Raw genomic sequence first — 20,721 nt, forward strand, 5'->3', positions numbered from 1 at the left:
ATCTCCATCCATGTGTGTGTAATAAGATTTGTAAAAGTGTAAAATAATCTGCAAATGCAAGCGGAGATTTGCAATAATGTGCAAATGTGTATTGAGATTTGTACATATGTAGACAAATCAGTATATAAGTGTGAGGATTTGTCCGTGTCCACAGTGGCTTTTTTTACCCTGAGCTGAGGCATCGTGTCTTTTCTAATACATTTTGTTTGAGGCCCCCCCCAAAAAGCTTTTGCTGAAATATCCTAACTAGACCGAGACATGTTGGCTGCTGTCAGGGGGAACAGCTCTTCGAACAATCCAAAACATATGAGAAAAGTGATGAAAACTGGCCACCTTGCTTGCATACTTAAGTTCAGGGTAATAAAAAGGTTGTGATAATGGTGGATATGGACAAATCCCCTCACGCTTGTAGATGTGCCACAGAAAACCACATGTAGACCGATAGCCAAGTAAGAGGCCTGCCTGAGTCGTAACTGTTGACTTCTCTGTATTTCCAGCTCCAGTTAGACTTTTCAGTCATAAATGTAGACTTTAAAAGATGTATCTACACTACCAGATCTATGCATTCATTAGCAGTTACACAACTCTCCTCACAAACACACACACACACAACCTTGCACTTCTGTCCTAGTGGGGACACCCATGGACAAAATGCCTTATCTCGCCCCCTACCCATACCTTATCCATCACAATTAAAGGCCTAACTCTGATTCTAACCTGAACACTAACTTACTCTGACACTAAGAGCAAGTCTTAACCCTACAGCAGCCCATTGAAAGTAGGTCAGAAAGTATAGGAAGGAGTGGTCCTCACAAAGATATCTGTACAAGTACACGCATACATAATATGGCCTCATACTTGTTGCTCCAAACACTAGAGTGTGGGAGTGAGCTCTCACTGACACCACCACATCTCAACAGGCTCACAGATTTTCATGAATCACACGTTGTTGACTTTCTGTCCCCAAATTGCTGCGTCTATTGCTTCTTATAAGTTCCATCCCCAAACAGCCCGTGTGTCATGCTGCGCGTGTGTGGGCTCTTAATGTGATATCTCCACTGGCTCTGCAAAACCGGCGTGACAGACTGCCAGCACAGCAGCAACCACTTTGATTTTTCCATAGAAGGATGAATCACCCCTGAATGAACACTTAGTGACCCGTGGCGTAAAGGCCAAGATTTGCTCCAGCAACCGATGCTCTCTGGGGTCCATAATCGATGGTGAGGACTGAACATCCTGCTGCTTACCTGAGCTCTCTGTGCTGGTCGTCCTGTCCGAGTCACAGCAGGATCCCTGCAGACAGACTTAACAAGGTCACGAGCTCTCTAATGCATCCCGATCAAACTAGATTTATCTCAAAGCCACAATTTTCCACTCAATGTTTCACATACTTTGCATCTTTCTCAGGCAATATTTCAATCGAATGTTTTGTTATTTATTATTTTTGCTTTGTGCCTGCATCTTTTTGATGGAACTATTAGGCCCCCCGGCCACATCAGTAAGGAGCAAAGCAGACTTGAAAGACGTCAGTAGAGGAGACCAAACAAAAACGTGATCTTTGTTTGCAAGATGATTTAATTATGTTTGTTTCTTCATCTTTGATCGCTGACTCTAAACGAGCCCTATGAGATTTGGAAAAGTGTTGGAATAAATAACAAGTTTTGGAAAAATATACTTTAAAGGGATAGTTCACAGAAAAATGAAAATTCACTCATCTATCTACTCACCACTGTGCCGATGGAGGGGTGGACGAAGTTTCAGGGCTAAACTGGTGACCATTTCTTTAAAGGTAATAAAACAACAGCAAAATGCCTCCACACTGCTCCTGTGGTGTCATCCAAGTGTCCATAAGCACCAACATTCAAATTTGTGTTTTTAAAATTTGGCTTCAAACCATCCCTAAATGTCCTCTGATATCTTCCTCTGGAGCCGCGTTCGCACGCACACACCGGAAACACGCACACACTGCACAAAAGATCGCTAGCATCGCCACATCCGGTAGCGAACCTTTAGGCTTAAAACACTGAGTAAATGACGTGTTTGTGGACTCAAACACTTCACCCACCCCTCCATCAGCATAGTGGTGAGTAGATAATGAGGGAATTTCCATTTTTCAGTGAACTATCCCTTTAACAGTCATAAAGTTTCAGCCTATGTCCCTTACCCATGGTCTGATGTACATGTATATTTAAATACAGTCTAAAGCCAGTATTGTAGAAAGCTAAACAGGATCTGATCTAATGGCCCTGAGTTCCTCTTTCTTTAGCTGTTATTATCCTGCCAAGACGAACATCTTGCCTTGATTTCTGTTTCATTTTCAAACAATATTTATATAATACAAGCTTTTTGTAATGAACTGGATAAAAACAGGAAAGAGCCGATGCAGGATGTGCGTTACTGAATTTCTTGTAGTAGCATTGCTCTTCCAACATTTACAAAATTGTTTATTGTTTATTTTTTTCAAATTGTTTTTTTTCGATTGTTACTGAAGCAGTACCAGATGGAGCAGTCACCCTGTCCAGTTTCTTTAACTTTAGTACTGTGATCAAATATTGTTGTTTGTCGTTTTTGTGTGTGTGTGTGTGTGTGTGTGTGTGTGTGTGTGTGTGTGTGTGTGTGTGTGTGTGTGTGTGTGTGTGTGTGTGTGTGTGTAACCTTTGGTCATGTGATGTGAGCACATTTGCATACTGGGAAAGTTCAATGAATACATTTACAGTTAAGTGAAACTGGCATTGCTCTTCTCTTCTATGTAACTTCCAGAATTACATGTTTTTCCCCAAATGTAAAAATAAAATAAGATACAATAAAATACTGTTTGTTCATAGCATGTGCTGTGCAAAACCAAGTCCTTCAATCTCAAACAATCTCTACTGTCATTTAACGTTCTCAGATTATTATTCTATGAAGATTAATGTTTTTCATAATTTTATCTTCATTAATTCTAAACGTGTTAAATTATTCCAATTACAATCAAGTTAAAATGTTTGTTTGACTCAAAACTACACTTAAAAATCTAAATCTACATTTAGAATACCATACCAATATAATGCCTCTCTGTTTGCCATTTACAGTCTATCACAGTTACACAGTTGCTCTAAATATTACTGTATGTGTAAAATGAAATACTCTGAATGACAGGTGTATTTTTAACAGAGGAGAGTGTCTTATTTCCATCATTACTGATGCCAGGTAATCAAATTAATTTATGAATGAATTTCACAGAATAAAAACACATATCTGAGTCTAACTGCAGCTCATGTTTATGTTTTTTACCAGTTTCCCATTTGAAATGGTCACTTCCCTGAACTGATGTCCCAGTAACTCCCTCTGTTGGCCGGTGTGGACAGCCATGCTTCCCTGCCAGACAATATTCACCAGAAGTTTTTTATTTACTTAAAGTCTCCCCTGTTTAGTCATCAGTCAGTTTCTTGTGCTCCAATGGGCCTCAGTCTCTTCCCACCCCCATCCAAACATCAGTCTGCTGAAAACTGCTGCTGGTTGCTAATGGAAACATGGTTGTCTGAAGCAGCCAGGAGGGAAACCTGAGGCTAAAACAAAACAACGAGCTACAAATGAGAGAGAAAGTGCCACAGAGGGCAGAGTTTGGTGATAGTTACAGTCGTCTCTTTACAGCGATGGACTGTAACAACCTGTATTGAATCAAGCACTGGACAAATTTATATCCTTTTTACTGAGTTATTTCAGTTTGTTTTACTTTATACTGGCCGTCTATGACATTTCAACTGCGAACATTGTAATGTTTACTCCACTACATACTGACAACAGTCATTAAGCACTATGATTTTACATACAGCTCATACCGGCCTAATAGTTCCCTTATGAAACCACATTTAAATTCACTAGATGTAGATTCTATTTCGATCTGCACCAAATTGCACACACTCATAATTATCAGTCTCCAAATCCTGCCTGAGTTCTTTCATCAAAATCTGATAAATTATAATGAATTATTCTCTGAGAAATAAAGGAAATGTTAGGGGGAAAAAAGACCAATCTTACAAGGTTAAAGAAATTCCTGCATCCGCCCCCTGATCTGAAGCCAAACCACAATTTAATGTGTTCTTCCTCGGGTCAAATCTCCCCCTCCATAAAATTACATGGAATTGGTTGCGCAGTTCTTTTGCATAATCCTTCTAACAAACAAACAAACTAGAATGGCACTCAGGAGAGTGAAGACCACGCCAGACAGTCCACTTAAAATCAAGCTGCACCAAATGACACACACTCATAGATATCAGTTCCTTAAATATGCCAGATTTTTGTCATCAATATCCAGGATTTATTCTCTGAGAAATCAAGGAAAATGTTGGAAAACCAACAAACAAATGAAAAACGGTGAATCTATAACCTTCTTGGTGGAGGTAAATACAGGCTCAGTTTATATAATGTGATGCCCTGATATTTGAGGGATGATTGATACGTTTGTGCCCAAATGTTGAGGTAGATTAGTTATAAAGTTCTCGGAACATGGACATGCAACACGAGCAACGTGCAGAGAGGGTTAATAACTTCTGTGGTTCTTCTGATTGGGGTGACTGAAAGTCCCAAGTCAGCGCTGTGTGAGAGAACAGACAACATTGGGCTCAGTCATCCACTTGCTCGGCCTCAAGGGCTGATCATCCACGCTGCACAGGGACATGCCTATACTTACATCACGGTGAAGAAGTGGTCACTGGCAGAGGGAGAGTGGATGACGACCCCAGTCCTGGAGGGCCGCTCACCAGCAGTACACAGGGCACTATCTACAAAGGAGTGATCTGTATTGTGTACATACAACATAGTGTAGCAGGAGACGAGGTTGAGTAATCAATGTGCGAGGTCACTAACCTTAAACCTATCAGTCACCCCTCACAGATTAAAAACCTTGCACAGTTGGAGTTGTGCAACTCTGTGCTGGGATTTGACCTAGATACTTCGATACACTTGACAATGTGTAATTAACAGTTCAGATCATGAGGCCCATTCTGAACACGGAACTGAAATTCAACATATGTGCAAAGAAAACAGTGAATATCAAAAGCACTAAATATTGAGAAGCGGTGTTTTGAATCCATGACCGTGGCCAGCTGTGTCTCCAGGAGAAGACAAAGCCAGCGTGTGTTTGGGACACAGATTTATTTCTGGCGTCTAATGTCTCGTGATCAGAACCATGTGTCCGCCACGTGGAGAGTTTGCTGTATTTGTTTAAGACTCAAAGAGAAATATTTCAGTGGACTTTTGGGGACAACATCAACGTCACACAGATCAAAAGTCTTTGTGACAGTGTTTGAGAAATGTCAGACGCTATGAGGCTGCAGAGACGTCCGTGTCTGTGTGGATGGATCCAGATACAGTAGAGGATCCAGACTGTAATTCAACATTGAATCGGATCGGACTGTTTATTTAACATTAGTCACATGTTGAATACTTTTATCCTAGTATATATTTTTCATATGTTTATTGTTTGACATTTTCAAAAGAGCAAAGAAAAAAGTCCCAATGTGCATTTTTATTGCTAACTTTGATGCAGTTTAATGTTTAAAATCTGCGGGAGCAACGTAGGACATTCTACTTCATCCAAACCAAAGTAGTGAAAAGCAAAAGGATCACACTTGAGAACCACAAAATCAAGATTTATTTGTGTCTTTCCATATAACATGATTAGAACCATGTGTTCACCACGTGGAGAGTTCGCTGTGTCTGTTTAAGGCTCCAAGAGAAACATGTCAGTGGTTCTTTGAAGGGAAAAATCCACCTCGTACAGAGCAACTCTCAGTATGTAAGAGTTGGAAAAACAATTACAGTTACAATCAGATACAGATAAATAACAACAACCGTTTTATTCATGCGCACATGACATCGCATACATACAATGTACATCAAAAAACAAAACCCACAAAAAGGTTGTTTTTCAATTCATAAAGGCTCAAGGCCAAAAACTGTCTCAATTACTTTACTGACAATTTATGAAAACCATTTAAAAAGGAGTTCTAAAGAATTTGCAAAAAAAGGTTGTAGTTGCATTAAGAGGCTCTCGAGATTAAGATAACCCAGAAAAACCCTCAACAATTTCCTGTATCAAGTAGTAGAGAAATAATGAGATTGTAAAAAGAAAAAGCGAAAACATTTTAGGACATATTGTTCAGAATACTTTGTGGCTGAAGTCAAATTCTGTTGCTGTCTTTTCTTTCCAGAAGTATAACAGTAAATCTATAGCCAATGAAAGCTCTATATCACCGCAAAAGATTAGTGCAGAGCTCCTCATTGGTGCCAGGTTAGGGTGTGGCGTTACACTGGGAAGCAGAGGTGAGCTGTTTTGAATCCAATTGGCTCCCACTCTCCTGCAGATGGGAGGAGGCAGCGCCGCGACCCCTGGCAGCGTCTCTGTGGGTGGGTTTAGTATCACTCACATCCAACACTTGGCCATGCACGTCGTTCTGGATATTTTGGAGACTTCTGCCTGGGATCCACGATCTGCATCTGCCACAGGGAGAGAGACTTTGGAAATACTCCTCTCGAAGGAAAAAGGAAACGTGCAAAGCTTGTAATTCAGCAATGAAATGTCAAGTGGGGGCTGACTGCTGGTCCGGTTTTTGAAAATAAAATTATAGAACATGTGTAAATGTTGGACTCTGAGAAAAGGCCTTGGAGCTGAAGGAAGTCTTGTATCATCCTTTCAGCTTAAAAGCAGATGCAGAGAGAAATGCACCGCTGCTTCAACTGGGACATTGTATGTTCTTATATTCGTGTCCAAGCTTTACAACTCCCTGTCGAAGCGAATTAGTCCAAGAAAAGTATTTCCTCTGAGGCTAATCATGTCTGATGATACTTTACTTCATCATATTGCTTTAACTATATAACTGTTCTATCACTTAAATTATTCACGCTTTACATAACATGGACTTTACATAACATGGTCATGTGTAAGAGACAAATGCAATGTCTCTGGACAGAGTTTATTCACATCACAAACATGCATGACATAAACATGTGTCATCATGTGTTCACAGGGGATGGAAACATTGAAGGTAGTGCTGGTGTTTACTCCTGGCAAATACAGATGTATAGAGACCCTGGTTTCCATGGAGACACCAATCGCTTTTTGCACAGAGAGCAATCCAGGTGTTGAATGAGGTCAGCAGAGTCTGAGTAAGTGCTTATAAACCATGAGGTGCATCGCTATGAGAGCTGATTAAGTCAATATGACACATACACACACACACACACACACACACACACACACACACACACACACACACACACACACACACACACACACACACACACACACACACACACACACACATATAAAATATTTATACTTCCTGTCAAGCTGGATGAGAAACCTTAACGTCTCACTGAGTTTCAACGATGATCTGACCTGAAAATGTGTGTGTTTCTGTTTGCATGTGTTTACTACTGCGTCTCTGTATCCAGCCGTGGGACCCGGGGGTGAACGCCCGTGGATTACATCAGAGAGACAAAGTAAAGTATCATCATCATGGCAGAGATAAGCCCAAGGTTCCAAAGCACTGCATGGGCAATGCAGCTAAACCTAATATCACAAACACATAATCGCTGACGGACTAATTACATTGATGGTCAGTGTTGTGAACTATATCTTACATTATATCAGATGAAAACATTTGAAACCTAATATTACAATTTTAAAAATCAAAACAAGATGTTTTGATCCCCAGCCTATCACCTGGAGGCTATCTGTCCCAAACAGTCAACACAGACTGGTTTTTAATGTAAGGTGACCTCTGGTGGCCATAGCAACTATGACGGAGGTAAAGGGGGAAGTCATGTGACCTAGTTTAAAGAGTTAGCAGGAGGTTGAGGTGGATCTTATGGTGGATGGATGGTCATTACAAATTATATTTTTTACTGTTATGATCATTATCATAAGCCTATTATTTCTGTAATCGTGATGACCAGAATCTATGCAACAGCGTATTAGTGTTGGGGGGGACTTTAACGTTGCTACTTTACAAGATTTTTTTTTTTACATATTCTATGAAAATAAATTAGTAGAGATCTTTCGTTTAAAGTCACAAATGAATTGAAATCACAGCTGTTTATCTCCAGGGAGCAGCTACAGCTATAGCCTAGAATTGGTTGTGTGGGTTTATTTTGGGTGAAACTGAAGCCGAGGGCAAAGGTTTCCAGGTCAGATCCGATGATCACTAGTGAGCTGCTGATGGAGGGCTGGGTGAGGTGGGGAGGGGCAGACAGAGATTGGAGAAAACAAACAAACAAACAAGAGAAACAAAAGGTCACAAAGAGAAAATAACCCAGTCCCATTTTGAATCTATTGTGCTGTGCTCCTCTTGCACAAAATCTCATAAATGTCTGACTGTAATCTCAAATTTTCGTGTAGATTTACTTATTCCATTTCACTTTTTATAACTGCCATAATGTCAGAAATTCCGATTTTTCTTTCTCACACATTTTTTAAAAATAATTCTCTTAAAAAGCCTCTAACTCAGTCGTAGCCTTGGAGTGATCTAGGAAACTTGTGAGAGCAACTGAGTGCGAGGAGGAGGAGGAGGAGGAGGAGGAGGAGGACCATAACTCTGATGCATTCTTTTCACAGGTGTTCGGAGCAGATGTGGGAGAATCGTGCAGCAGATCAATGTCTCATTTCTTCTGGTTGAGCTGCGCCAGTGAGGAGTCGTAAAGCAGAGGAACGTGAGCTACACAGAGATTCTAGAACAAAAACAGGATTCTTCGTGCAAAGATGCCCTACCACTCATTTAAAACATCCATAGAAGTTAATCTTAAATAAATTAATAACCCTAATTTCTCCTTTATTTAAAATTGGGCCTTTTTAGACTCATCCCCCCCCCTTTTCCTAATGCAAGAATTAATTGAGCTTAATGTGAGGAGCTTTGTGAATAACCTTTATCTTTACCAGCATTTAGTCTTACCTGTGAGGGCACATGTTTACAGAAAGCAGGATCTAAGGAGTTTTCTTATTATTTCGTCAATAGGTGCGGCTGAATGTGGCCCCAGGTTGTTTTGATTTGGGAGTGTTCAGCTTCCAGGGAGGATCTCTGCTCAGGCTGCTTGTAGCATTACGCTCACACAAGCCTGTGACTTTGAAACCAGGTGAGAGGGCACCTCTGCTTTCAGGCAACAACAAACCGTGGCAGATGTTTTCATATCTTTACAGCTACTCACTCACCTTGTATTTAAGAGTTGAAAAAATACTCCTACCAAGTCCTGAATTCTAAAAACCCAGATGTAAATCACACAAAAGTTTTCATTTAAATTTGTTTTAATTTAAATACATTACAGTAATATGTTGTTGGTAATGATTTTTCTGTGCCGTGTGGCAGCTGCTGCACTTTGCTGATCACAGCGTCTGGATCCTCTCCAGCTCCAGTACTGGAGAGTGGAGAAGCCCTCAAGTTAAGTGCTGCTCTGTCGACGCACTTCATCAGTCCAAGCATCCAGACGTTTTTACAAACTCTATAAACAAGTCCTCCTGAATTGAATTTACTGCTGCATATAGCCCCATATTTTATATTTTATGTGTTATGTGACAGCATTTTTGATATAATACAGAAAAGTATTGGTGCAGAGGCTTTGCATCGAGCAGTTGTGCGCACGCGGCACAGAACCTTTGGCAAAATAGGATTATCTTATATTCATGTAAGACTCTTCTTAGGGTTGTGGGACGATAAGCAGGGCCGGAGGTCAAAGGTTAAATCTGCGTATATGTCACAGGTCACTGGTATTTAAAGTTTGCACACTTTGACCCATTTGTCTATCCTCTAAGAATCCTAAACATTTACACTTAAGATGCTGGGAGTCTGCTCTCAGCGCTGATGAGAGTCATGAGCTACCGTCCAGTGTGGGTGGAAAGAATGCAAAATATTCTATTTGTTCCTTTTGGGCGGTTTTAGTGTGGTTTCAGTGGCTCTTTCTTTAATCCAAGATTAAATTTCACATTTAATATACTATCCAGTAAGTGATAACACTCTTTATTATTAATTTTGAATATAGTATTATTGTAATTTAATGATGGTAAGGCTTAGTTATGCCTTCTTATAGTGTTGGTACAGGCAACAAATCCCAGTAAAGCGTGAAACCATCAAGTATATTCTCTCATAACTTCTCTCTGAAACTCTCAGCCCCAACTCCACTGTTTCCTGCTGAAGACGTACGTATTCAAAAATATGTCAAATATTTAGAGTACCTTTCTTTAAAAAGTGTTAAGTATTTTCCTGAAACTGCTGGGCTCTGCAATATCTGGTGAATCAGAGTCACACTAGTCACTATTTTCAGTGGCAAATCAATACACATGTGTATTGGGTCACTCCAGCGATTGAGCACACATTTTCATGAAGTCAGAGAACTTACAGGGGAGAAAAGAAATAGAAAACAGGTCAATGTTTTGCAGAGTAACAGACCAAGATGCTTTGACTTTTAGTCGAGCTCTAAAAATACAAGACCCTGCAATTCGATGAGAGATGACATCATCAGGGTTTATATTTCCATACTTGACAAAACTCTTAGATCTTAAAGTCAGTGTGGTGTCTCTTTAACAGCAACACAACACTAACTTAAAATCAAAGTAAACACTATATGTCACCTCCTGTGATTAGATTTTAACAGATGTAAATTATGGTTATAATAATAATTCTGATAAAGTTTTTAAACGTTGTGTCACTCTGTGAAAAGTGATTCAAAACATGGCCTCTGATGCCCCCTAGTGGCAAAGGTGACTTTTGACACTTGCTTGCAGTACAGAATATTTTTCCCATGTGCTTATTGAGGACTTATTTATACAGGATATTTTATTCTCTCATCTTATATATTATATAAATATATGTTGGACAAAACTGAATAAAAGAATTAAAGGATTAAGTTTATGAAAGAGCAGGTCACCTTCCTCAATTTCCCTCTCCTATAAACATTGTTTAACACTCACACCTCCAACTTGTTCCTCTCAGTCAGTGTTTAAAAAAAAAATTAAATTCATATTCAAATTTTGCCCTTCATGAATCATTTTAGGGCAAATTCAGGTAATCTGGGACATTTTTTGCGATTTTGACTTCTGCGACTTATTCCAATATCTGTTTTACACATTAGATCAACATAATATACATGACTGTAATTCTCAAGATGTTTTCTAACCAAATCAGAAGAAAGAATGGAGATGTCATACTCAGAGGAGACATGGCTCTGCTTCTAGTGTTCTTTGTGCCAAAAAACAATTAATTTAAACTGGGACAGGTCACTTTGTAATCTGGGACACTTGTATTAGGCTTTTAAAAAAAACTTAAATCACCTTGCTTCATGTATGTCGAGCTCGGTATTACACATTTTTAAGCATTATGAAAAAATAAAGAAGAAAATGTATATTATTCGTAGAAATATCATAAATTCATATTGACATAATAAAGTCAAATTGTTCTCTTAAAGAACCCTATCTTAAATGAAGAAATTATCAAATTCATATAGAACATTCTATTAAAGGTGTATCAAATGTTTAAATATAATTAAAATTCAATCAGCAGCAAACAAAAATAACAATAACAGGTTATATTTTGTTAGAAGAGGAACTAAACCGACTTGATCTTAGGTGTCCCTCATTACCCGTATCCCCCCCCCCCCCCCCCATCTGTATGCCCTTAACTGTAGTTTGGGTTTACAGCAAATTGACAAAGTAGCATTATTGACAGCTGCATATGAAACCAGATTAGTTCCTGAAAGTTCTTCCCCACACCCCATCGCATCCACCGAACCTGAACGCTCAGTGCTCTTTCTCATTTTGTACTTTTCTCTCTGTTTCAGGAAGACTTCATTCATTCTGAACTTTAGAACTTTTAACTGGAGTCTTTATTCAGGCCCAACACTTCCACACTTCCGGTTTTGCCTTTGAATCATTAACCTGCTCCCTCAGTTTGCTCATAAGCTTGTTTGTTCTAGTCAATGGAGCAGGAACCAAACAGTGAAATGCTGTATTTTGACCAATCGGAAGTTGAACGAATGAGAAGTAACCTATGGAAGTGTACCAATGGAAATTAGTATTTTTGAATCAAATTTACTTGTTGATGCACTTAAACCTGGAAAGGTGGCAAATAAGTAGATTCCCTTTTTTATAGTACACAGTTAGGAATATTATCTTTGTGTGTATTGTGTTTTCCTATTTGTATTTTTTCCCCTTCAACGGATTAAAAAGTTTGATTTAATGATCCAACATTATTCTGAATACAGCAGATTGTCTCTCCAGTTAAATCTTCAGTGTTGTTTGTGCAGCACACTCATGGTTTACCACAGGGTGGAGCTGTCTGCCGGACAACCACTGTACATACAGTGTTAGAGGACAGCTGTGTATCGGTAGTGCAGATAGAACTTTAGATAGAATCATATTGTGTGTGTACATGCGCTGGTGGGATGGCAGGTTTTAAATGTTCTGTAATTCTTCTGTGTGATGATAACGCACAGGCTGAGAAACGTGTATAAATGCTCTGAGGTGTTTTCATGATGTGGCAGACTTGACTTGTGTGAGCAGACGTGTTGGGACAGGAGCTGGTGTTCTGAGGTATTCCTGTCAGGAGACTATCCCCTGCTTCACATCGCCCTGTTTCTACTTTTTTCTTCCCTGAGGCAACACATTTCTGCAGAAGACGACATGTTGGAAACTAAAGACAAACCTTTTTAATTGCTTTTACAAATCAGGTAACTCTGTAAAGGATTGTTTTCTCTATGTTTCATGTTCTTCCATCATTGGAGCTTTAAACCACATGCTATTTATTTTGGTTATGACTTTTCTACAGTTTGTATTAGTGTAATGATTCTCTGTCACATCAGCGCTAATAGAACAATAATGATGTATTTCATTCACAGATCTCCTCCTTCCTCATGATGACGATTACACTGTGGCCTGGCTCTCGCACAAGGGGGGAAACATGGTGGAGGTGGGATGGGAGGTGTTTTTTTCCTCACTCACCCACCCACCCACATACACACACACTTATATGCTTGTCCACACTTGCGTTCACATAGGCTGACCATTAACAGAAGTCAGGTCTCACACTGGCCACCTCCTGCCTTCACTTCCCTGTTTCCAAGCTTCTTGGTCCTGTTTCGTCTTCATTGTGTTCATGAACATATAAATGTGTAGACACAGTGAAGTATAAACAAGGAATCCTGTTGCTCATGGGTATCTGTCAGGTCGGTTGCTGGGTCAGAGTCGTCCAACACATTATGTTGTTGATTGCCAACACTCATGGATACGCTCCTTAATTGAAGTATTGTTCTTGATTGTTGTATTGTTAGGAGCTTGTCTCTATTTTTGTTGCTGTTATTGTTGTTGTGCTGTGTGTGTAAATGGACCTAATGGACTGTATTTATATATTCAATCACACACCATTCACACACTGTCGGCACAGCCTGGGGTTCAGTTTGCTGTTGAGCAGGGATCGTACAATCAACCATCTGGTGGACGACCCTCCCTATTTCCTGAGCCACAGCCACCTTGTGTGTGTGTGTGTGTGTGTGTGTGTGTGTGTGTGTGTGTGTGTGTGTGTGTGTGTGTGTGTGTGTGTGTGTGTGTGTGTGTGATGTGATGTTTATTTTGTAATGTTAATTTGTATCTGAGTCAAATGTAAAGCTGTTGGACCCCATGAAGAATAGAACCTAATGAATTAATGTTTAATACTGTTATTTTAAATGTATGCATATATTTCATCACTATGTACAACTGTGTGTGACACATAAAAAACAACCATTATATATAACAATGACATCATATGAGAGTAACAAAGATTTTATTTTACATGTGATAAAATAATAATGATGCATCCGAACAAAGCAAAGTAACACAAATCTAACTCAAGTGGTTATTAGCTGCAAAGACTGTACAGACCCCTGAGATGTCTATTGTGGGCAAAGTTATACTTTTTTGAATGTTTAAATTCAAAAAAAGGATTATGATGTAAAATAAATGTCAACAAATTTTGATGTACTTAGAGTTCTTAGTTAATGATTATGGTTTACAATTAAATTTCAAGTTACACAATTTACTGTTGCTGTCATTTCTACTATTGATTCATTGTTCACATGTGAAAGTGTCAGAATATTTCTTTCATGACAATCAGTCTTTACTATGTGTGGATTCTCATATGGACGAACCAAAAACCTTTATTTCCTCAACTATGAACAAAAACCCCTTACAGCAGCTGCAAACACATATATCACTCCTCCACGAGCGGAGGCTGAAGGGAGGGATGGCCCCTCTACACGTAATCCCTGCCTGCCGGTCCAGAAGAGTTGGATGCTGGGTAGCGTGAAGATTTCCCTGAGGCTTTGGTGGGGCAGCCGCAGCAGAGGAAGGAGCCTCCTATGATGACGAGACTTGCAGCGCCCCATCCCACATACAGAGCACTTCCAAATTCATACCTGTGAATGACGCACACATTATCTTATGTACTTAGGTGAACATGGAAAAGATTTACCATTGTTTACATCATTATTCTTAAATGAACTACATAAACGTAAGCATATGTCATATATCTGTGTACAGAAAAACTATCAATAAACAAAATAACCTTATATGAAATATTCTTATTTGCCTTTTCTACATCTGTACACTAAATATGAAGCTATATGGCCATTAGGTATTAACTTAGCTTAGCATAAGGACTGAAAAGAGATAGAAATAGCTTACCTGGCTCTGTCCACAACCAAAGTGTACAAATCAAGTCATGACATGTTGAGGTTTTACATATTATGCTAACAGCCTGCAGGTCACAGTTTCACGGGGGGATGTTTTCACCTGAGTCTGTCTGATTTTTGGTTGGTTTGTTGGTTTTTAAGCAGGATTACACAAACACGTCTGACTGAATTTCCATGAAACTGGGTGGAAGAATGGGGAATGGGTTCAATAAGAATCCATCAAATTTTGGTGCAAATCCAGATCTGGGGGCGGATTCAGGATTCAGTTTTTCTTTCTTTAACATTATAAAGAAAGATTTATACTTTCACTGACTTCCCAGGGAAGAATTCACATTCAGGGTACAATGTGTGAAATGTGATGCAGCTTGATTGAATTCAAGGGGACTGTTGCTGTTCCACTATTTCCCCAAATCTCAAGCAATTGGATGATGAACCAAATGAAAACTTGGCCTGGCAGGAGAACAACAGCAGGACAAAAGATGTGAGTCCATGTCAGTCCCCTGCATCATTCCACAAACCCTCAGTCATACCTGATCTTTTACCCACAGTTGCTCACCTTGAATTAGTGGGAGTAAATGGGTTGTAAAACTCCTGTGCTATTCTGTGGCCATACCAGGATGTTCCAACCAGAGCAAGCAGACCTGGAAAACCAACGAGCAGAGAAACTTCATGTTGTTGCATTTTAAAGGTTAAAACATCTGAAAAAACCACACATATTCATGACAAGTCTAATCCTGTTTGAGATTTGCTGCAAAAGGACAAGGGATAAGCCTACATCCCAGGTATGAGTGTGTGTATTTTCCAGTGTGTGTGTGTGTGTGTGTGTGGATTCTGACCAGCAATGATGAAGACGATCCCGCCAACCAGCGCCACCTTGTCCTTCTGCTCCGGCTGTTCCGCCAAGCAGGTGGTGTACCTCATGCCCACCACCGCCACCATGATTGCAATAAAGCAAAGCAAGACAGCGGACAACATCAGGCCTCGAGCGCCCTGAACAATCCCTGGAGACAAGGACACAACACAGGATCAGGTTTCATGCAGATTCATCCACTTTCTGGAGCTTTTTCTTTCATAGAAATTTGGTGCAGATCCAAATAAAAATCTGGATCTTTGGACTTTAAATGTGGTTGTGGAGTGATATTCTAGTTTTTAAGTCAAACCTATGAAAACCACACTTGTTTTTACGACATCCAATATCATCAGTTAAACATTAATCTCAGTGGACATCCTCTTGTTTTCAGCTGAGACAAAACAGGCGGGAACGCCAACAACATGAGTCTCATCCAGCTGAGGTGTTCTCACTCCTTCAACATCGGTTTCTGCTGATGAAGCTGATATCAGTGGTCTTTTATTGAATAGGACAAAAAAAATCTATTTACACAGATATGTTTACATTTGAAATGGAACGGTATCCACAGCTTCTAATTCCTTTTGAATGGATTTCAGTGGGAATAGAATCTTTGGAATCAGGCTGCAGCTGCTGGTATTTGACTGACATGTCTGTGCACGCAACAGGTCTAACATGGGGAGAAAAGGCTATTGTAGGGAGGTTTGAATGACCAGAGATATTTTGTTTGTTTTACACGTTATATAGGCGATTCCTACACTAGTCAAAACATTGAATACATTTATAATTTGAATTCCATGAAGTTGCCATTAAAAACAAATCCAACATTGTTAGAATAACAGACCATTCGTGGTTCATTATGGCTCATTTCCTTCCCACAACCATTATTTGTCACATATTTGTTCAGTTGTTGATATTCATAATGGAATCTATTAACAGTGTGATGAAGGCATGATGTAAAACAATGTTACCTGGTAGCTGCAGAAGAGAGTCATAGACTTTGCACTGAACCTGACCCGTGCTCTGTGAAACACAGGTCTTCCACAGTCCCTCGTACATGGCCTGAGCCGTGATGATGTTGTCTCCTGCATAGGACGAAGCTTTCCACTCCACCATGACTGTGGATGCTATGGAGCCGATGAAGCCCAGGAAGGCCAGTGTGAAGCCGAGGAGCTGTATTCCTGGGTTGGCCATCGCTTCACTTCAGAGATGGTAAAGTATTCAAATCAGAACAAAAATGAAAAGGTCAAACCTCCTCGGGTTCTGTAAAGACTAAAAAAACTACAAAACTCCCTGCAAGTAGTTCCAGGAGGTTCTGGGTGGTGGATGTGATCCTGGACAATGGAGTCTACCTGTGCATCCTCAGGGAATAAGCTGGAGGTGAGCAAGAATCCAGGAATGCTGGCAACCTCTGATTGAGGTTAGGAGGGGCAGGGCGACACCTAGTGGATGTGATGTTAAAGCGACCCCCACACCTCCTACCAGCTTTAAAAGGCAAGAGGCAAACACTAAGCACAAAGCTGTGTGGTTGTTTCCTTTTGTCCTGCACCTCGAAAGCAAAATACATCCTGTCTTTTACTTTTTTCTATATATGGAACATTACACACACTCTTGGGATAATTTACAACACAAACTTTATCTGGAAACACTGTCCTCGTGAAGAATGTACATCTTTTAAAACTCCAAGCTCCCTTCTTCATGCTTCATTGGTCCAATGTCTTTGTGCTGCACTGTATATGATTGTTTTGAACATTTCAATTATAATGAAAATGAGATGTTTTTGCCTGCATTTCTTTGTTCGTCTGGATTACATAAAAAGTATTGGTTGGATTACCACAAAATTTAGTGAAGGGATGCGGTCAGGGAAGATGGGGTGTTTTTAAACATTCTTATTGATTTCTCAGATAATAATTCATGGATCTCGATGAAAAAAAGGGGGACTGATATTTATGAGTGTGTGAAATTTGGTGCAGATCCAAATAAAAATGTGGATGTAAATGTGGTTTCATAGGATGGCTGTTGGGCCTTGGCGTATCACCTCTACTGATTGCTATACTAGTTTTTTTCAAGATTCAAGATTCAAGATTCAAGAGTTTATTGTCATATGCACAACAATTACATTTAGCAGTTGCTGGCAATGAAATGCTTGGGTCACAGGCTCTCTTCGAGCAATGCTCAGAATATTACAAGCAAATAAAATATAAAATATAAAATATAATATCAAATAGTAATCAACTCAGAGTCACGTGACTCTGAGTTGATTACTCTACACTGCTGTTGTTTGTACCTCAAAAAACATTCAGATTAAATTAAAATTAATAAAATAAATAGAGGTTGAATGAGTAAAATACGTGGAACTAATCACTAGAAAGATTGATCTACTTTTCCCATTTGACTCTTGGATCTATTTGTTTTGTTTTTGGCAAACAGTGACTCAACACTGACGGACTTGATTAAATAGAAAAAAGACAACTTTCTCCCACGTATTTTACAGGAGCCAAAAAAACCTCTGTAATATTCTTCTCTGTGAAAGAGATTTCCTGATTTGCACTTTCGTCTACGTTGTGTTTGCAGATGAGACTGTGGCCGAATCTGGAAACTGACCAAAGGTTTTGTCTTGCCTCACTCTGGCTTGTTGACGTTTGCACTTTGTGTCAGTGCGCCCCCGGGGATCCACGAGGAAATCAGACTCAGGGCTGCAGGATCCTGGTAACACACAGGTATGTTATGGTACTTAATCTATAGAAATGAAGATAGCTCATTAATGTCAGCTTTGGTTCCCTGTAAATTCATACAAGCTGTCTTTGTGTTTCCAGTGGAAAATGGACAAACACTTGTCTCTGACTCTGCTCCTGATGCTGCTTCTCTGTCCCAAAAGCAACACGGAGTCACAAACCTCATGTCCATACAGGTGCCAGTGTTTCACTCCGCTCCAGGTTCTGTGCGCAGAGGAACGGATGACATCTTTGCCCAAGAACATGTGCAGGCAGGTCAAGGAATTGATTGTAATGACATCAGCCGTGGCATACCTGCTCCCTCACACTTTAGAGGAGAGCCCCCAACTCACCGAGCTGGTCTTCTTAAACAACGCACTGCGGAGCATTCACGCTCAGGCTTTCGAGAATCTGACTCAGCTGCAGGAGCTGGAGATCAGTGGAAACCCCTGGCTGGAGAATTTATTTATGGGGACTTTTTCCCAGCAGAGAAACTTGACGAAACTGCTGCTCAACTTCAACAGATTTAAGACGGTGCTCCCTGGCATGTTTGACTCCCTGAAACAGATGGAAACTCTGCAGATGAAGGGAAACATCATATCCCATCTGCCTATGTTTCTTTTCCTGAACCTCCACAACCTCCGCGTCCTGGACTTGTCACAGAATAAACTTGAAGAAGTGAAAAGAGAAACATTTTTTGGTCTGACGAGCCTGGAGATCCTGAAAGTTAACAACAACCTAATTAGCAATCTTACGTGTGACACATTCCACACTATTTCCCAGCTGACAGAGCTTCACTTGGAAGGGAATAAGATATCAGAGCTCACTGACGGCATCTTCTCCGTGTTGACCCAGCTAAATGTACTGAACCTCCGTGGAAACCTTCTTACAACCTTCAGTCAAGAGGTGTTTGGATTCAACGTCTCAAATTTGAGGGAGCTGAACCTGAAAGGAAACAGACTGACTGAGCTGTCCTCTCTCAGCCGTCTGACATCTCTCACCGACCTCGTCTTGTCGTCTAACCAGCTCTCCAGCCTTCCTGAGGACATTTTTAGAAATGTCACACTGCTGGAGAATCTGGATCTCTCTGAAAACCAGCTCTCGTTGCTGCCTGAACTAATCTTCTATAATCTCTCCGGTATCATATCAATCCACCTCCACAAGAACAATCTGAGGAGGTTAGAACCAAAACTGTTCAACGACCAGTGGCTCACTCAGCAAATCTACTTGTCTGACAACCAGCTGGAAACACTCCCGCCCGGCCTCTTCGACCCCTTTATCGTGGACTACACGGTGAGGCTTCACGGAAACCCCTGGAGATGTGACTGCCACATGTGGTACCTGCACGACTGGGTGCTGAGGAACAACGATATCATACAGAGGCAGGACAGCGTGCTCTGCAACAGCCCCGGCTTTTTGAGACAGCATGTGGTCGCCTCCGTGGACAAAGACCAGCTGGTGTGTCGGGTGTCTGCAGATGAGATGCCTGATCTCAGGAGCTGTAGCATCCAAGCATTCGATGACACCATGATCGTCAAATGTAAAGTGGATAAATGTTCTCCCATGACGGTGAAGGTGCAGTTTCAGGAGGACGACGGCAGCATAACGGAGCATGTATTGAAAACTGAACATTCTGAATGCAGCAATGGCACAAGGATCGAAGGCCCCGTTCACTAATGATCCCTGTTTATTAAATTTTCTTTGTGAAAATACTGTCCTCATGCATTTGTTTTTTCTTTATTTAAAGACTCTCATTGTATGATCTGACTGTTAGAGTCATCACTGTAAACAAACCAGCTGATAACCAGTGACATGTATGCTGCTGGGTGATAAGAGAGGTGGATGAACCCTTTTGTGGTAAAGTTCAAAGTTCAACTCACTACTTTTGAACATCCTGTCACTTCTAAAAGAATTAAAAGAAATGTGTCAATCATCTGCCAACGTGGGTTTTGACTGTGGCGTGTGTCTGATCGGCAAACCCGCTCTTTATGTAAAACACTGTCAGCATTCGGGCTTCACCGGTTTTTCTAGAAGAAAACTTAAGAATAAATGTTTTGCAGTTAAAAAGATCGAAACATCTGTTCATGTTACAGGTCAATAAAATATAATACTTTCCTCATGTAGACATTTAATAATACATTTAAAAAAAATCATGATCTGCAAATTGACCTCAGTCTATGATCAAAACACAATAAGCTAGGATTGCTGGTGTGGTGAGTAATGTCCCTATGGTGCTCTTCAGTTTGGGGATCCAAAAGATCTGATGCACTCGAGAAGACAGTCAGTTAAACATGTGTAATATCTCATGAATATTGTATAATATCAACAGGAAAGGTTTAAATGGGAAACTTGATTTTTCATCTGATCTTTTAGAAAATTATTTTCTTCTGCTTTTTATCAATATGCATTGGGTATCTTGATATTCAGATAAGTTTAGTACAATATTTCCCGATACAATATAGTGAA

The 20,721-nt window shown here is 40.2% G+C and overlaps 2 protein-coding genes and 1 long non-coding RNA gene across 4 annotated transcripts; 1 reads left to right on the plus strand and 2 right to left on the minus strand.

Annotated features, from left to right (window-relative positions):
* Positions 1–8,712: 8,712 nt before the first annotated feature.
* LOC117778712 lies at positions 8,713–9,544 on the minus strand. Its single transcript, XR_004616831.1, has 3 exons — positions 9,261–9,544; positions 8,934–9,228; positions 8,713–8,829 (listed from the first exon to the last, which is right to left on the minus strand). It is a non-coding gene; the product is annotated as an uncharacterized LOC117778712 (long non-coding RNA).
* Positions 9,545–13,772: 4,228 nt separating this feature from the next.
* Positions 13,773–16,907, minus strand: cldn1 (claudin 1). Its single transcript, XM_034614462.1, has 4 exons — positions 16,513–16,907; positions 15,531–15,695; positions 15,251–15,335; positions 13,773–14,418 (listed from the first exon to the last, which is right to left on the minus strand). Exons 1-4 carry the CDS (start codon positions 16,733–16,735, stop codon positions 14,256–14,258), a joined length of 636 nt encoding a protein of 211 aa, XP_034470353.1. The 5' UTR covers positions 16,736–16,907; the 3' UTR covers positions 13,773–14,255.
* Positions 16,908–18,031: 1,124 nt separating this feature from the next.
* Positions 18,032–20,597, plus strand: zgc:153913 (carboxypeptidase N subunit 2). Of its 2 annotated transcripts, XM_034614486.1 has the most exons (3): positions 18,032–18,261; positions 18,358–19,934; positions 20,003–20,597. In XM_034614486.1, exon 2 carries the CDS (start codon positions 18,364–18,366, stop codon positions 19,930–19,932), a length of 1,569 nt encoding a protein of 522 aa, XP_034470377.1. In that variant the 5' UTR covers positions 18,032–18,261; positions 18,358–18,363; the 3' UTR covers positions 19,933–19,934; positions 20,003–20,597. The 2 variants fall into 2 exon arrangements, with proteins under 2 accessions (XP_034470377.1, XP_034470376.1); XM_034614485.1 differs by having other exon boundaries at positions 18,358–20,597.
* Positions 20,598–20,721: the final 124 nt, after the last annotated feature.

This window comes from Hippoglossus hippoglossus, chromosome 17, assembly GCF_009819705.1.
Source record: "Hippoglossus hippoglossus isolate fHipHip1 chromosome 17, fHipHip1.pri, whole genome shotgun sequence".
Taxonomy (NCBI): domain Eukaryota; kingdom Metazoa; phylum Chordata; class Actinopteri; order Pleuronectiformes; family Pleuronectidae; genus Hippoglossus; species Hippoglossus hippoglossus.

Coding starts and splice junctions, on each gene's coding strand:
- cldn1 (XM_034614462.1), bottom strand. CDS start 16,735: ATGGCCAACCCAGGAATACAGCTCCTCGGCTTCACACTGGCCTTCCTG. Junction 15,696..16,512: donor CTCTCTTCTGCAGCTACCAG/GTAACATTGTTT, acceptor CCTTGTCTCCAG/GGATTGTTCAGGGCGCTCGA. Junction 14,419..15,250: donor TTTACTCCCACTAATTCAAG/GTGAGCAACTGT, acceptor CGTCATTCACAG/GTATGAATTTGGAAGTGCTC.
- zgc:153913 (XM_034614485.1), top strand. CDS start 18,364: ATGGACAAACACTTGTCTCTGACTCTGCTCCTGATGCTGCTTCTCTGT.